The sequence below is a fragment of the Tachyglossus aculeatus genome, chromosome 5 (assembly GCF_015852505.1).
Source record: "Tachyglossus aculeatus isolate mTacAcu1 chromosome 5, mTacAcu1.pri, whole genome shotgun sequence".
Lineage (NCBI taxonomy): Eukaryota > Metazoa > Chordata > Mammalia > Monotremata > Tachyglossidae > Tachyglossus > Tachyglossus aculeatus.
Genome location: NC_052070.1, coordinates 16225826 through 16244608, shown reverse-complemented (window position 1 = coordinate 16244608; position 18783 = coordinate 16225826). Strand labels below are relative to the sequence as shown.

Sequence of the window (18783 nt, the reverse complement as noted above, 5' to 3'; positions counted from 1 at the left end):
AAATAGCTTTCCTTGCAATCCTGCTTACTAATATTATCTATGCAGGGGGCTTGTTTACTAAAACAACAGGAGGGAGAAGGCTGAATGATTAGTGGAGGGGGAGAAATTCAGTTTCTCTCCCTGTCCTCCCCAGAAGCATTTCGTGGGAAGGGAATGTATCTATCAGCTTTGTTATATTGTACTCCCCCAAGCACTTAGTACAGTGCTCTAAGCACGGTAAGTGCTCAATAAATATGATGGATTGATTGATTGATTACTAGTTGCAATAGTTGCTGTTTTGGTGATATTCTAATGTGCTACAGATCCCAAGCTTCTGTTTTTCCCATCCCTGCTGTGCAGGAAAAGGGAAAGTAATTGGGCACATTTCCAGGAAAATCAGTAACCCACACTGGAGGACAGGTCTTACAGAACCGCAGCTGTACCCCACTGGCCTGAACAGTTGTTAGGGGGAGTAGGGGTAGGCTGGAGGAATTTTTCTTTTTAATGGTATTTCTTAAGTGCTTACTATGTGTCAGCCACTGTTCTAAGGACCGGGGTGGATATGAGCAAATTGGGTTGGACACAGTACCTGTCCCACATGGGGCTCACAGTCTCAATCCCCATTTTACAGATGAGGGAACTGAGGCCCAGAGAATGATAATAATAATAATGCTATTTGTTAAGCACTTACTATGTTCCAAGCACTGTTTTAAGTGCTGAGTTTGCAGGGTTGTGGGGATACAAAATAATCAGGTTGTCCCACGTAGGGCTCACAGTCTTAATCCCCATTTTACAAATGAAGTAATTGAGGCATAGGAAGTTAAGTGACTTGCCCAAAGTCACACAGCTGACAAGAGGTGGAGCTGGAATTAGAAACCATGACCTCTGACTCCCAAGCCTGTGCTCTTAAGTGAAGTGACTTGCCAAAGGTCACTCAGCCGACAGTTGCAGAGCTGGGGTTATAATGCATGACCTTTTGACTCTCAGGCCCAGGCTCTATTCACTGTGCCACGCGGCTTCTCAGGTTGGAAACAGTTCCTGTCCCACATGGGGTTTACACTCTTAATCCCCATTTTTCAGAGGAGGGAACTGAGGCCCAGAGAAGAGAAAGGATTAGCCTAAGTTCACACAGCAAACAAGTTGCAGTCCCTGTGGGGGCAACACCTGGTCTTCAAAGCCCACGGCTCACTCTTGAGCCATGGGATGCCTGGGATGGAATGCCCTCCCTCCATACATCAGCCAAGCTAGCTCTCTTCCTCCCTTCAAAACCCTACTGAGAGCTCACCTCCTCCAGGAAGCCTTCCCAGACTGAGCACCCTTTTTCAATCAATCAATCAATTGTATTTATTGAGCGCTTACTGTGTGCAGAGCACTGTATTAAGCACTTGGGCAACATATAGAGTTGGCAACATATAGAGACAGTCCCTACCCAACAATGGGCTCACTCCTCCCCATCCCCGCACCTACCTTCTTCCCCTCCCCACAGCACTTGTATATATTTGCACAGATTTATTACTCTATTTGTTTTACTTGTAGATATTTACTATTCTATTTATTTTATTAACGATGTACTTATAGCTTTAATTTTATTTGTTCTGCCGATTTTAACACCTGTCGACATGTTTTGTTTTGTTGTCTGTCTCCCTCTTCTAGACTATGAGCCCGTTGTTGGGTAGGGACCATCTCTATATGTTGCCGACTTTTACTTCCCAAGCGCTTAGTACAGTGCTCTGCACACAGTAAGTGCTCAATAAATACGATTGAGTGAATGAATGATTAAATGCCCTTCTGGGTGGGGTCGGCACCTCTGGAGGTCTCCTTGCATCCCATCTGTGGAGAGCCCGGTCAGATGTCACCTCCTGGATTCCATCATCTGAGGGAGTGTCCACAAGACAGCTGACTGCAGGGCATAGTGGATAGAGCATGGGCCTGAGAGTCAGAAGGTCATGAGTTCTAATCCCGGCTCCACCACTTGTCTGCTGTGTGACCTTGGGTAAGTCACTTCACTTCTCTGTGCCTCAGTTACCTCACCTGTAAAATGGAGAATGAGACTGTGAGCCCCATGTGAGAAGCTAGAGAAGCACAGTGGCTCAGTGGAAAGAGCATGGGCTTTGGAGTCAGAGGTCATGGGTTCAAATCCCGGCTCCACCACTTGTCTGCTGTGTGACCTTGGGCAAGTCACTTCACTTCTATGTGCCTCAGTTACCTCATCTGTAAAATGGGGATTAAGACTGTGAGCCCTCCGTGGGACAACCTGATCACCTTGTAACCTCCCCAGTGCTTAGAACAGTGCTTTGCACATAGTAAGTGCTTAATAAATGCCATTATTATTGTTATTATTATGTGGGACAGGGCCTGGTTCCAACCTGATTTGCTCGTATCCAACCCTTCACGTAGTACAGTGCCCAGCACATGGTAAGTGCTTAACAAATACCACAATTATTCTTATTATTAGGGCTGGAGTAGGAAAGGGGGGTACTGGCTTTCTCCCCAACTCTCCCCACCTTGCCCCATGCAGTGTGATGGCGGGGTCCCCCCGAGGGGGCAGAAAACCATCTGGACCAGTGCAGCCTGGAACTGGGCTGGGCCAGGCTACTTACCTGCACTGGGCAGAAAGGGGGAGTGTCTCAGCCATCACTAACCGGCTACCCAACTCCATGGCATAGAGGATACAGCCTGGGCATGGGAGTCAGAAGGTCATGTGTTCTAATTCTGGCTCCACCACTTGTCTGCTTGGTGACCTTGGGCAAGCCATTTCACTTCTCTGAGCCTCGGTGACCTCATCTGGAAAATGGGGGTTGAGGCTGGGAGCCCCAGTGGGAGAAGGACTGGATCCAAACCTGACTTGCTTGTATCTACCCCAGCGCTTAGAACAGTGCTTGGCACATAGTAAGTGCTTAATAAATACTATTATTATTATTATTATTATTATTATTATTATTATTATTATTCAGAATCTAATTGTTCCACCTGGGTCACTGCACAGATTTTGGGGCCGGGGATCGTGTTTACCAATGTGAATGCACTTTACTTTCCCAAGTGCTTAGCACAGTGATTGGCACGCCACAAGGACTGAATAAACACCTTTGATTTAAATTCTGGGACAGTTCCGGAATTCAGTGACAGGAGCCACAGCAGAGCGAGACTCAGCATTTCCATGGAATTCATGCCAGAGCCCCAGTTTCAGCAATTATTGTTAAAAGAACAGTGTTTCCACGCATTCCAGCTTATCTTCACCTCTGCATAAGCCCAGAGAGACTCATTTTCAATAGCACTATTTTGCTTATCCCTTGAAGGAGCAAATTAAAACAACCTTGCTAGTCAAGTTTGAAAATCGGGGAATACTGAGAAAGCAGAGACTAAAAATGAGTTTGATGATTTCCAGGAACATTTTTGCACATGACTGCTTTGGTTTCTTGAAATTACTGTGTAGACTATTTCCTAAGACATTCTGTCAACTTTTGCTCTTTTGCTTTTTGCATAAATAAGTACTGTGACTGAGAGAAGAAGAGTCTGACACTTAAATTTCAAAACTTCCTAATGGGGCATTTGTATCTAACTGATCACAGTAAATTTTGAACAAATTGCTCATCACCTTACCCATGAAGATTACAACAAACTGAAAATATTATATCAAATTTGACCACAATCTTCCAGCATTTTTGACCTATTCATTCATTCAATGTATTTATTGAACATTTACTGTGTGTAAAAACACGGTACTAAGCGCTTGGGAAAGTGCAATATACCAATGAAGCAGCGTGGCTTATGGAAAGAGCATGGGCTTGGGAGTCAGAGGACATAGATTCTAATCCCGGTCTGCCACTTGTCTTCTGTGTGACCTTGGGCAAGCCACTAAACTTCTCTGTGCCTCAGTTATCTCATCTATAGAATGGTGATTAAAGCTGTGAGGCCCACGAGGGGCATCCTGATTATCTACCCCAGAGCTTAGAACATTGTTTGGCACATAGCACTTAACAAATACCATAATTATCATTATTATTATTACTACTATTAATGAAGATACATTCTCTGCCCACAGTGAGCTTATAACCAACACCAGGTGAAATTTGAAGAGAGAAGAGGGAACATTCATTCATTTATTCCTTTAATCATGTTTATTGAGCGCTTACTGTGGGCAATGTACTGTACTAAGCGCTTGGGAGAGTACAATATAACAATGAACAGAAACATTCCCTGCCCACAATAGCTTACACCTGCCACCAAGTAAAATTTGACAAGGGAAGAGGGAACATGAAAACAATAGACTCTAAGCTCCCTATAGGCTAAATTCCTTGAGCTTAGGGAACACGTCTCCCAACTCTGTTGTAATCGCCTGTGCTTAGTACAGTCCTCTGCACACAGTAAACACTAAGTATTATACTATTAATTGGTTAATATGGGAGAAGAAAGGAAAGAACATAGTCTGCCCTCCTTTGATGTTTCTCAGTTTGGGAAATTCTCCTACCATCATTATACTAATTTAAACGCTGCCAAACTGAACGTAATTGTTGGTTATTAACATGAATTTTCTGGTTGTTGTCTCATGCAGCATGGCTCAGTGAAAAGAAGAGCAGGGGGGCAGGAGATTGGCCTCGAGTTCCAGCTCTTCCTTAGGCTTACTATGTAACAATGCAAGTCACTTAACTTCTCTGGAACTCAATTTTCTCATCTGTAAAATGGGGATAAAACTGATTTTGGGCTCTTTGGAGAAAGGGGACTGGCCAATGAGATAACCTACTAACATGCTGCAGAGTGAAAGCTTAATAAATGCATTATGACTCTTGTAATGATCATGAATGAATATGGCATAGACTGGCTTCACCTAGATTCACTTTCCTGACATTAAAAAAATATAGTCACTGGGACATATTCCAGATGGGGATAAGAGAGTCTAATAAACTCTCTTCCTTCAGCAGTATTTATTGGTCACATACTGTATATAGATAATAATAATAATAACAATTATAATTGTGGTACTTGTTAAATGCTTATTATGTGCCAGGCACTGTGTTCTAAGACCTGGGGTAGACACGAGATAATCTGGTCAGACACATAGGGCTCCCTACTATGAGAGTAAAAGCTGTGATTTCTGTGCTCATGGGTGCTAATGGTTCATTGGTGGGGGAAGATGATGGACAATAAATACGAAATGTCAAGATTCAGTGTTACTGAGATGAATTGCAGCTAATTATTCCCTAATCAATCCCAAGACTTCTTGTGGATTATGCATGTTAGTATCTACAATGTGCCTTCCCAATTTCTTTTCTCATCCCATGCTACTGTGTAGGCCCATTCAATCATATTTATTGAGCATTTTACTGTATGCAGCACACTGTGCTAAGTACTGTACAATACAACAATAAAAAGACATATTCCTTGCCCACAATGAGTTTACAGTCTAGATGGGAGGGGACAGATATTAGTATCATAAACGAATTACAGATATGTGCCTAAGTGCTGTGGACCTGGGACAGGGGGAAAATAAACGGAGCAAGTCAGGGTGACACAGAAGGGAGTGGGAGAAGAGGAAAGGTGGGCTTAGTTAGGGAAGAGACGTGTCTTCAATAAGGCTTCGATTGGGGGAGAATAATTGTCTGATGAATTTGAGGAGGGTGGGCCTTGCAGGCCAAGGGTAGGATGTGGGTGATGGGGATGAGATAGGTGAGATCAAGGTACAGAGAAAAGGTTAGCATTGGAGGAGTGAAGGGTTGTAGTAGGAGAATAGCAAGGTGAGGTAGGAGGGGTAAGGTGATTGACTGCTTTAAAGCCAATGGTGAAGATGGATGGCAACCACTGGAGTTTTTTAAGGAGTGGGGAGACATGCTCTGAATGTTTTTGAAGAAAAATGACCCGGACAGTAGAGTGAAGTATGGACTGGAGTGAGGAGAGACAAGAGGCTGGGTGGTCAGCAAGGAGGCTGATGCATCCATCCAGGCGGGAGAGGATAAGTGATTGTATTAACATGGTAGCTGTTAGGATGGAGAAGAAAGGGTGAATTTTAGCGATGTTGTGAAGGTGGGACTGAAAGGATTTAGTGATGGATTGACAATGTGGGTTGAGTGAGAGAGAGGAGTCAAGGATAACACCAAGGTTACGGTCTTGTGAGAAAGGAAGGATGAGACTCACCTCACAGTCATTATCTCCCCAGTTATGCAGCCAAAAAAACCTGAACTGAATGTTTCTTAATTACTGGAGAATTTGGTTCACTTAAGGCACTTTCTCAAGGGGTATAGGGAATACCCCCACACACCTCAGGAAACACATCAGTGTAGGTACCTTGTCAAAGGGTAAATTCAGCTTCCTGATTAAATTTTAAGGATCACCATGTATATGGGCCTTATGAAGCCAAATGCTTCAAATACTTGTTCTCCATCCTACTTAATAATTGAAGCATTTTTATTAATAATAATAGTAATAATGACAATTGTGGTATTTGTTAAGCACTTACTATATGTCAAGCACTGTACTAAACACTGGGATGGGTACAAGCTAATCGGATTGGACACAATTCCTGTCCCCCATGAGGCTCACAGTCTCAATTTCCATGTTACAGATGAGGTAACTGAGGCTCAGTGAAATGACTTGCTCGAGGTCACACAACAGACATGTGGCAGAGCCTGGATTGGAACCTATGACCTTCTGACTCCCAAGCCCATGCTTTATCCACTATTCCATGCTGCCTTTTAAACACTTGGGATGTGCGAAGCACCCGACTGAGAGCTCAGGTAGAAACAAGGTAATCCAATCAGACACAGAGCACACAATCTAAGTAGGAAGGGGAGCAGGTGTCTTAACCCCATTGTGCAGACGAGGAAACTGAGGCTCAGATAAATGAAGTACTTTGGTCCAACGTCCCACAGCAGGCAAGTGGTAGAAAGAGCTTTAGAACCCAGGTCCTCTGGCTCCCAGAATCATCCTCTGTTCACTGGGCCGTGATGAATATTCTACCTTCTTTTTTGGAAGAAGAATCAGAAGGAGGGAGGGGAGTGAGAAATGAGGGAAATCAAATTTACGCAGAGATCTGTATCCTCACTAAGAACTCGTTTGACTGAAATGGAGAAGAGAGGAGGGAGAAGGTCTAATTTTAGGCACAATGGAAAGTTCAGGTCAGGTCACATTGCTTCTCCAACGTTGGAGAAGCAACATAGCTTAGTGGATAGAGCACGGGCCTGGGAGTCAGAAGGACCTGAGTTCTAATCCCGCTCTGCTACTTGTCTGCTGTGTGACCTTGGGCAAGTCATTTGTCTTCTCTGTGCTTCAGTTACCTCATCCTTAAAATGGTGACTGAGACTATGAACTCCATGTGGGACAGGGACGATGTCCAACCTGATTTGCTTATATCTACCCCAGCACTTAGTACAGTGCCTGGCACACAGTAAGTGCTTAACAAATACCATTATTATTATTGTTATCATTATTATTATTATTAAAAAGTTAACTGCAGCAGTGAAAGACATGCTGGGAATGATGCTTAGAAACTTTGCAGCTCTCCATGAGGGGAATGGGAAATCCATCAATCAATTCTATTTATTGAATGCTTATTTTCTACACTTAGTACAGTGCTTGGAAAAGTACAATATGACAAAGGCGATAGACATGTTCCCTTTGCCCACAACAAGCTTATAGTCTTGCAGATCTATGAGAAGGTGAAGGAAAAAATCTGTCCTGGTACTTTCAGACACATTTCAATTCTAAAATAATTGTGTCTCATTGAATTCTTCAAATGCTCTAGTATTCTTTGACAGCCCTGAGGACTCATGGCAACTGAAGCAATCAAGCCAGTCAATCAATCAGAGGTATTTACTATGTGCTTGGCACAGAGTAAGCACTTAACAAACACCATCATTATTATTATTTATCAAGTGCTTACTGTGTGTAGAATATGGCACTAAGCACTGTACTCTCCCAAGAGCTTAGTAGTGTGCTCTGCACACAGTAAGCAGCAAAGAAGTAGCGTGACTTAGTGGGAAATGCACCGGACTGGGAGTCAGAGGTCATGGGTTCTGATCCCGGCTCCACCACTTGTCAGCTTTGTGACTTGGGGCAAGTCACTTAACTTCTCTGTGCCTCAGTTACCTCATCTGTAAAATGGGGATTAAGAATGTGAGCCCCACGTGGGACAACCTGATTACCTTGTAACTACCCCAGTGCTTAGAACAGTGCTTGGCACATAGTAAGCACTTAACAAATACCATTACTATTATTATTATTATTATTCATTAGAAATTTGGGGCTGATCCTTTTTTAGGCTCCAACGAGTCATCCCATCAGATAATTATAATCTTCCAATTTAGTGAGAAAGAATGTTCAGGATTTCTGTGAAGTCTGCTATGAGTGGTCTCTCATTCATTCAATTGTATTTATTGAGCACTTACTGGATGCAGAACACTGTACTAAGTGCTTGGAAAGTACAAGTCGGCAACATAAAGAGATGGTCCCTACCCAACAACGGGCTCACAGTCTAGAAGGAGGAGACAAACAACAAAACAAAACATGTAGACGGGTGTTAAATTGCAAGAACAAATAGAATCATAGCTATATGCACATCATTAACAAAAAAAATAGAATAGTAAATATGTACAAGTAAAATAAATAGAGTAATAAATCTGTACAAATATATACAAGTGCTGTGTGGAGGGGAAGGAGGTAGGGCAGGAGGGATGGGGAGGAGGAGAGGAAAAAGGGGGCTCAGTCTGGGAAGGCCTCCTGGAGGAGGTGAGCTCTCAGTAGGGCTTTGAAGGGAGGAAGAGAGCTAGCTTGGCGGATGTGTGGAGGGAGGGAATTCCAGGCCAGGAGAAGGACGTGGCCTGGGGGTTGACAGCAGGACAGGCAAGAATGAGGCACAGTGAAGAGGTTAGTGGCAGAGGAGTGGAGGGTGGGCTGTAGAAGGAGAGAAGGGAGCTGAAGTAGGAGGGGGTGTGGTGATGGAGAGCCTCAAAGCTGAGAGTGAGGAGTTTCTGCTTGATTTGTAGGTTGACAGGTGCCACTGGAGATTTTTGAGGAGGGGAGTAACATGCCCAGAGTGTTTCTGAACAAAGATAATCAGGGCAGCAGACTGAAGTATAGACTAAAGTGGGGAGAGACAGGAGGATGAGAGATGAGAGAGGAGACTGATGCAGTAATCCAGTTGGGATAGGATGAGAGATTGAACCAGCAAGGTAGCGGTTTGGGTGGAGAGGAAAGGGAGGATCTTGGCGATGTTGTGGAGGTGAGACTGGCAGGTTTTGGCGATGGATTGGATGTGTTGGGTGAATGAGAGAGCAGAGTTGAGGATGACACCAAGGTTGCAGGCTTGTGAAATGGAAAGGATGGTAGTGCCGTCTACAGTGATGGGAAAGTCAGGGAGCGGGCAGGGTTTGGGTGATAAGTTAAGGACTTCACTCTTGGACATATTGAGTTTTAGATGGTGGGCAGACATCCGATGGAGATGTCCTGAAGGCAGGAGGAGATACAAGCCTGGAGGGAGAGAGAGCAGGGTCAGAGATATAGATTTGGGTGTTATCAGCATAAAGATGGTAGTTGAAGCCGTGGGAGCGAATGAGTTCACTAAGGGAGTGAGTGTAGATAGAGAACAGAAGGGGACCAAGAACTGGCCCTTGAGGAACCCCTACCGTAAGGGGATGGGAGGGGGAGGAGGAGCCCACAAAGGAGACTAAGAATGAACGCCCAGAGAGATAAGAGGAGAACGAGGAGAGGATGGAATCTGTTAAGCCAAGGTTGGATGGCATGTTGAGGAGAAGGGGGTGATCCACAGTGTAGAAGGCAGCTAATAGGTCGAGGAGGATTATTATAGATTAGGAGCCATTGGATTTGGCAAGAAGGTGGTAATTGGTGACCTTTGAGGGGCAGTTCCAGTGGAGTGTAGGGGACAGAAGCCAGATTGGAGGGGGTCTAGGAGAGAGTTGGAGTTGACGAATTCGAGGTAGAGAGTGTAGACGACTCTCCTGTCCTTACCCTGTGATGCTGATAATAAAAAAAATAATATTGGTATTTGCTAAGCACTTATTATGTGCAAAGAAATGTACTAAGCACTGGGGTAGATACAAGATAATCAAGTCCCACATGAGGTTCCCAGTCCAAGTAGGAGGGAGAACAGGTACTGAATCCCCATTTTGCAAATGAGAGAACTGAAGCACAGAGAAGTTAACGGACTACCCTCAATTCACCCAGCAGCTAAGTGGCAAAACTAGGATTAGAACCCAGGTCTTTTCATTCCTAGGTCTCTGCTCTTTCCACTAGACTACGCTGCTTTTTGCGAACCTTCCTTGGACAGAATAGATCGAGTGTTTTGGGAAGTTTAACTTGTATTTGGCTGGATGTTTAAGAGAAAAAATCAGAGGTGGGAAAGCCTCTCGACAGAAAATCCTGAAGTTGGCAAATGCGGTGTCAGTATTAATTTAAAGATGTCTCCTTTAACTTTCCTCTGCCTTCTGCATTTTGTAAGTGCCTGTAGCTACCATGAAGTCAGAGAAGGGACTCCTCTAAGAGTGAAGGAGGGAACTCAGTTAAGAGAGACGGAGGGGACCCTGATAAGAGTGAAGGAGAGGAGTCGGAGAAGGAGGGAACTCGGTTAAGAGAGATGGAGGGGACCCTGATAAGAGTGAAGGAGAGGAGTCGGCCAAATGTTAGCCAAAAGCACTGATCAAAGAGTCAGTGCCAGATGTTTCCCATTAGCTTTGCATGTGGAGGTACAAGGAGATCAGCTGGCTAACCACACTCAAAGGAAATCAGAGAAGCCAGCTCTGATTTCAACCATAACATGAAGAACGACCTATAAATACCTCATTCCCCATTAAGAATTGCAGAGGATTTCTATCCCCTATAGAACAATGTATGCCTATTCACGTCTGGAACATATATATAGGGAAAACTGCATTTACATTTTCTAGATCTCTGAATATTCCAGCTAGTTGCATGTCTTTTTGAAAAGTACTTCATTATCAAGAGGAAAAAAATAAAATCCCATTCTAGAAATTGAAACTGGTTGGGTGTGAGTCTCTTGTGATTGCAAAATGTTTGTGTTCCTTACAATTAAACATTTGTTTTCCGAACACTGCTAATTTATTTCCATCCTTTAGTGTTCCCGATGTAGAAGGTAGTAGGTTCTCACTTGGCTAGCAGGACTCTATTTTGAAATGAAATATATAACTCCGTGCTTGAGGAGCCTTTACATTTGTTCTCAGCCAGTGTGGTTGATTCATTCATTCTCCCTTGGGTTTCTGTCCCCTTAGGAAGTTTAGGCATCAGGAGATAAACATTAAACATGCTTAAGGTTGTTTATGCTGCCCCTCCACTGAAGAAATGGTTTACATCATTGTATATATCTTAGGGTAGCCTTAATAAGCAGAGACCTGAGATGACTTATCTCCTGATCATTTTTATATTGTGGGCTTTCTTTTTCTTTATTATAACTTTGAATCCGATGGTGACCTCTAAGCCCATTGCTAGCCTTGTCTAAAGGTTTCCCTGAAGCAATGATGATTGTAGAAATTGTTTCTTGACCCTTTTGGGGAAATATTTAGAAGCTTTTCATTTTTTATTGTTTACTGTGGAAAGCTGTAGTTTCCATTCCCTTCTCCCTGAAAAATGCTTGTTTATTTTGGTGCTAATTGGTTCATAACTTTCTGTTCAAAAAATGCTTTGATACAGACCATGGTCTTAAGTGAACTGAACAAATGGGTGAGCCATTGATGTGATCTGAACCGAATTAGCTAGATGAAGGGCTACAAAGTAAAGTCTTCCCCAAAGTAAAAACAAACTACCAAACTACGGAGACTCAGTTCCTCAGGCTATGAAACAGTATGTGTCCTTTCTGAGGACATTCCCTTTGTGCTTTCTATACCCTTCTGTTCTTTGGAAAGTCCAGTGTGTGGTCTTTAGATTTTTTTTTTCACTCTGGAAAAAACTGAAATACTTCTGCTTTGAAATAGGTAAATGAGATCAGCCCAGAAACCAAAGGTAACAGTTTCCCTTTTCAGAGAGAAAATTTCCCCTGAAGGAGTCATGTACTGCCCAACACTTTAAATCACAGAATTTATAAGAAAAACAATCTTCATGTTTCTTAATGGTTTGCTGGTCCTGAACCTCTGAAGAAAGATCAATCCAAATGATCTTCACAGCCTGCTTGTCGGGTGTGTGAACTCTCAAAAGCTGAATGCGGATCAATGGATCTAACTAAAATTCACTGTGGTAGGGATCTTGGACCGATGGAAACATATAAGAAAATTATGCTCCTGGAATCCTTGCAACTCATTTCCAGGGAAGGAAGAGGCTAAAGAAGGAAAATTGAATTTGAGAGGAGAAATAGCTCAGTAACCTCATCTTCCCCCAGATTAATTAGATTTGATTTTGACAATTAAAACAGAAGCCCAGCCTTTCTTATATTCAAAGGCAATAAAGTAGGTTGCATGCTAAGAATTTTTGAGGAATTTAAACACAATTCCTGCATATATATCAAAAATAACCCTTATAGAGCCCCAGCAACTGTCCTCATATGTTAATAGAAAGAAGTAAAAAGATAGTAGCACATAAAGGATCACTGATCTTTCCTGGTCTCTTCCGAGTGGCTTTTTTTTTCTACCTGTGGAACTTCTGTTGTGAAAATTGAAATTTTAGACGTGGACTATGGATTGGTGCATTTGAAGGCTAATTATGAGATTCCCATTTCCTCTTGATGATTGTAAAGTATAATTTCCATTTGGCCTAAAAGGATGTTGTTCTTCTAATTCCATTTTACATTTCTGGGAATTCACTAGGATTGAGTACATGGATCCCCTACTTCAGTGTGTTCCCCCTGTATAATGCTAAAGTAGACCCCCTAGTCTGCAAAATTCTTTAAGGGTTGCCCCTTTTATTCTGGACCAGTTTATTTGCTTTCTAAAAATTCATTCATTTGGGAGCTGTTAGCATCGTCTACAAAGATGTCACATCATTCCCTAAAGTTTAGACTTGGCACTTTAGGCCTATATATCCTTCGCATGACATCTGGGTCATTTCAGCTATTAACTCTGACAAAAGCCAAATGGGCGAGAGTGCGCTTTCAAACTCCAGGGAGAAAGTGCTCTTTGAAATAACCCAGAAAGATCCTGCTTCTTGAGCTGAAGGGAGGTATTGATCCGTAGTTAGCAAGTCAAAGGTTAATAACTCAAGCCTGATTATTTTCTGTTATCAGATATATGATAAATGGTGGCCTCTGGCTGTCTGTAAATACAGGAAGCTGCTTGCTGATGGCTGTCATTGGGAACCACAGAATTAGACTGTTTAATATGATTCAAGAGAGAATAAGTGAGGCTAAGTAAGTACCATCCAAATGGGGATGACAACAGAGATTTCTTCAGCTGGGTTCGCCAGGCACAGTGGGATTCTTAGAAGGTAGAGCAGAAAAGATCAAGCTGGCAATTGTATAGAGTTAACTCAAATATTCAGTACTTTTACTTCCATGTTTTTGGCATTCCACAAGGCCACATGCTGAGTTAATCAGCCTTCTCCCTAGAGAATGCTTTGGAAACATGAATGTTGGGCACACCAGGCCATATGGCAGAATATGGCTAGAACTGCCAGGCAGCTGCTGGGAGTTAGACAGGGCAGCCACACCAGACCCTTTTAAAAATAGACAAGGCTTGAATAAGAACAAAAGCTTCCTAAGCATGCTGCTCATTGAAACAGTAACATCCTTCTATTTAGGTACAACATTGCTCAATGATTATAACTGATGACTTTTCAATTCAAACCAGACCAACTTACAGCAATCTGCATCTTAAAGTGGGCTTTGAAGTTATTTGCTGGATAGGCAAACTGAATACGAAATTTCAGTTTCTCATTGTTCAGGTATAAAAACTTGGTGTTTTACTGGATATGCTCTGTTGAAGAAAATAAGGCATTTTATTTCCTAGCCAAGTTGTGAGCCACTATAACAATTCTTATCATGAGGTTTGAAGAGGTCAGTTCCTTTAAACAAAATGATATCTGTTGTAAGCATCTAAAGTCAATTTAATTGGATACAAAGGATCATTATCAGATAACTGAGATAATGTTTCAGGAATAGTTACCAAGTGTTTAAGATTAGAATATTTCTGTCTATCAATACATCATAAATTGTTCTCACCTCTTTCAGTAAAGAGGTCACTTCATCTAGTGGATCCAGATATTCATCAAAATTAAACTAACTGTCTCTGACCTACTTTAGTCACTGTTGTCTCACCACTGAGATTTCCTAAGTGGTCTCTCAACACTTTGATTTAGTTTGATAGAGGCCTCACTGGCCCTTAAAGAGTTGGAAAGAGTTGAACTAGATCTCAGATTCATTGAGGAAAAGTGGCCATGAAAATCATAATCCTATTTCAGTACAGAAGAGTTTAGAGAAAACTTCATTTGCAGAATAAAAAAGAATTACCAAAATACCAAATGTATTGTTTCACTAAGTATACCCACTATTTACTACACAAAATCAGTTACAGGATTTCACCCCAGGAAGTACTGCCACAGAGATTTATTTTGAAAGAACTTTTTTTTTAATGACTTGGCCAACTACAGTTACCAGAGTCCTGATTATTTTCTGAGAATTTTAAGTAATGATTATTTACAAATAGCCTTCTTTGGGCTAACTCTGAATTCTCTTTGGAAATGCCTCCCCTGCAGTCAACTTTTGTTAGTTTTCACAACCAGGCAATAGGTGAATTTAGCAGAAACGGAATGCCTCTGTGGATTTCCAGGGATTAGTTCGCTGCTAATCTCTGTTAGCCAACTCCCCCGATCCATTATTCGATTTGAGTTTGCACAGTGTGTTTTCCATTTCCGTTCAGATATGGTACACAATAAGCTGCTCCCTCACACAAGCCAGAAATGTGTGACAATACTACGGTGATGATAAAGTAACAGGCAGCACAAAGAGAAGTGAAAGCAAACCAGGCTTTAAAGGAGGCCTCCAAATCCTTGGTTCTTTACCTGCTGAGAGGATGGCTGGCTGAAATCTCTGGGGTGAAGCTCTTTTCCATGACCGGTATCCTGGAAGGAGTGTAGGAATGGTAGGCTGTCAGAACCACACTGCCCGAGTCTTTTATCTCCATTATCAGAGGCACATGTCTCTCCTCTACAGCCTGTGGTCAAAGACAATGACTGGTATTTACCAATTTATTGGCTCAAGTGACCCTGTCCCAAAAGTAAACGCATGGCCGCCCTCTCTGAAAGCTTCTTGCTGCTCTGTGCTGTCAGATGGGCTGTGTCTAAGAGGCTGAGCTCTCTCCCTCCTGTCAGGACAGCTGTATTAGCATATATTTAAAAACACCGCCCACAAGCACAACTATGTGGGGGAAGGACTCATGCTTCTAGGAAACTAGAAACCCCGAGGTAATCCTACATGGCTCAGCAGAGTTGCTCTGGTGGAGTTTTTCTCATTTTGTTTCTCTTTCTTTTCTCCAGTTCCTTTTCTTTCAGGCCCCTCTCTCAACTGTGATTGAGCTCTGGAATGATTTGGTTTCACTTCCAGCGTGGAGTCAGAGACACAGAATCGTTCCATAGCTCAGCCTCAGATGAGAGGGAAGTCAAGAGTTAAACTAAGATGAAGCATGTGGTCGGGACCGGAAAAATTGAGGAACAAAAGGAATCCACCACTCGCTTTTCAGTTGTTACCATAAACTTGATTTTCTTTAGGGCCCGAATGTTCACAAAAAAACACCCTTTCTGCACCCTTTAATCTTTGTTGAATTAATCAGTCCAGGTGAGTGGGAGCCTAAGATTTTGCTGATATACTTTGCGTAAATAATCAAGTCAGTATCCACTTCTGAAATAACAAATACAGGAAGCATGGCTTTTGAAAAGGTATCTCCGTATATACCGAGTAGACATGGTAGAGATAAAGTCAATTTTTCTGACTTGAAAGAGGTGAAATAATAAATGAGTTTTGAGTACTTTAGCTTGCTGTTAGTTCTTGATGACAAGCAAATCTATATAAAAAATGCCTAGTATATGTTTGAAGGTCCATTCATTCAATTGTATTTATTGAGCACTTACTATGTGCAAAGCTCTATACTAAGTGCTTAGGAGAGTACAATATGATAATAATAATCATAATAATGATAATAATTATGGTATTTGTAAGCGCTTACTATGTGCAAAGGACTGTTCTAAGCTCTGGGATAGATGCAAGGTAATGAGGTTGTCCCATGTGGGGCTCACAGTCTCGATCCCCATTTTACAGATGAGGGAACTGAGGCACAGAGAAAGGAAATGACTTGCCAAAGGTCACCCAACAGACAAGGGGCAGAGCTGGAATTAGAACCCATGACCCTCTGTCTCCCAGGCCTGTGCTCTAGCCACTAGGCCTTGCTGCTTCCCATAATTATGGTATTTGTTAAGTGCTTTACTATTTGACGAGCACTGTTCTAGGCACTGGGGCAGATACAAGGTAGTCAGGTTGTCCCACATGGGGCTTACAGTCTCAATCCCCATTTTACAGATGAGGGAACTGAGGTACAGAGTTCCTTTCATCCTTTCATCCTCCTGCTCCATTCCCTGTCCCCAGTCATTGTCAATTTGGGCTCCTCCACCTTTAATCTCACCCCTCTCCTTCCCAACCCCCACACTCTTTCTCCCATGGCCACAAACTCTCCCCAAGTTAAACAGGATCTGTAGCAGCTCTTCTTTTCCCAGCTGTCCGCGGAGCTCCAGACCCTCAGGTCTGCCTTCCTCCTCCTAAATGCTTTTTCTCCTCCTTCCAAGCTGCCCCTCTGGGGTCTTAGACCCTCCCAACCAAACCTAACCTGGGAGACAACCAGGCAATCAGAGCTCTGCAGAGACGACAACTCCTCCACTAACCCCATCTTCCCAGCTATCTATCTTCCTATGCTTTTAGAAAGATTTTGAAGTTGGGTACTATCTTTCAAATCAAAATCTGAAGTTACAGACTAACTTTCTGATTAAATGAACTATTTCAAATTGAGCGCTGTAATTATAATCACAGTACTTATATTATTATAGTACTTGGTAAGAGCTCACTATGTGCAAGCACTGTACTAAGCACTGGGGTAGAGTCAAGATAATTGGGTTGGACACAGTCGCTGTCCCACACAGAGCTCACGTTCTAAGTAGGAGGAAGTAGGATTAAATCCCCATTTTAAATATGAGGAGAATGAGGCACAGAGAAATTAAGTGATTTGCCCCAGGTCACACAGCAGACAGGTGCCCGACCTGGGATTAGAACCCAGCTCTTCTGACTCCTTGGTCTATTCATGCTCTTTCAACTAGGCCATGCAGCTTCCCTAATTATTAATAATTAGGTTGTATTAATAACACTGCATAATAATATCTGCTTGTGATACTGTTTTGAATTCTGAAAATTCAGTTGTAATAATCTCCTAAACAGTTTTTTCTTCTTCAAACTAAGTTGCATGGATAGTTGATGTGGTGGGAGGGAAAGGAATGGTGGGAGGGAAGAAGGGGGAAAAATGAGGAGTTTGTTTACTTTGAATAAACGATTTCTCCTCCCAAGTAATCAGGAGCTGCTTGAATTTTTCATTCTACCTACATGTAGGTACAAAGTTGATGGGACACTCCAGATATCAAAAGTAGGAAACGTCTTCTATGTTAGAAGAGTCATTGTAGATGAGTGGGAAGTAAGGAAGTGGCATTTTCTGGCAGATTGTGTATATATCTATAACTCTATCTATTCTGATGCTATTGATGCATCTCCACTTGCTTTGTTTTGTTGTCTGTCTCCCCCTTTTCTAGACTGTGAGCCCGTTGTTGGGTAGAGATTGTCTCTATCTGTTGCCGAACTGTACTTTCCAAGTGATTAGTACAGTGCTCTGCATACATTACGAGCTCAATAAATCCGATTGAATGAATGATTGCATTTATTGTGAAAGTACATGGAGCACAGCACCATATTAAGCCCTGAGCAAAATTAAAATAACATGATTCTCTTCTTACTCTGGGAGTCAAGAAGTCTGCATTCCAGTCCTGACTTTGCTAGGACAATCTGTGACCTTAGAGTGAGTTCCTTAACTCCTCTGTGCCAGTTTCTGTCCATTCACTCATGGTAAATTAGGGACCTACTTCCTAATGATGATGGTATTTGTTAAGCACTTACTATGTGCAAAGCACGGTTCTAAGTGCTGGGGGGAGACAAGGTGATCAGGTTGTCCCTCATGGGGCTCACAGTCTTAATCCCCATTTTACAGATGAGATCACTGAGGCACAGAGAAGTTAAGTAGCTTGCCTAAGGTCACACAGCTGACAAGTGGCAGAACAGGGCTTTGAACCCATGACCTCTGACTCCCAAGCCTGTGCACTTTTCACTGAGCCATGCTGCTTCTCTAATCATCATGATCATTTACAGTCTGAATTTTATGCATGCTATGTACAAGGCACTGCATTTGGCATTGACCTATTCTCTCCCTCAAAGTGTAGTGGAAGGAACTGGCAATGTAAAACTCCTTAAATAGTAGTAGTAATGTTGGTAAATGAATTCATTAAGTGCTTTCTGTATGCAGAATAGAATACTGTACTAAGTGCTGGGAAAAAGAACACAGGTGGAGATGAGACCTGTCCCTTAAGGGGCTCACAATCTGTGGCAGGTATGAATTCTTCATAGGATGGGAACATGAATGTGAATCTACATGTGATTGTGTTTTGTGTTCTTAAAAGGAAAGGTTCACCCAAGTTGCATCCTTGGAAAATCCTTGTTGTAGTACTTATTGCATCCAACTCCGTACGCATCCCCATGCACACAAATGATAGTAGGCTATAATACAAACCGACTCATTCAATTAATCAATGGTATTTATTGAGCACTTACTGTTTGCA

The 18783-nt window shown here is 42.5% G+C and overlaps 1 protein-coding gene across 1 annotated transcript in view; it reads right to left on the bottom strand.

Annotated features, from left to right (window-relative positions):
- Nucleotides 1-15122, bottom strand: part of ARHGAP28 (Rho GTPase activating protein 28) — a 167736-nt gene extending 152614 nt beyond the window's left edge. Inside the window, exon 1 of the mRNA XM_038747531.1 lies at nucleotides 14926-15122. Coding sequence (XP_038603459.1) covers nucleotides 14926-15047 — 122 coding nt within the window. The 5' untranslated portion in view covers nucleotides 15048-15122. The remainder of the gene's footprint in view (nucleotides 1-14925) is intronic.
- Between the last annotated feature and the right edge of the window lie 3661 nt (nucleotides 15123-18783).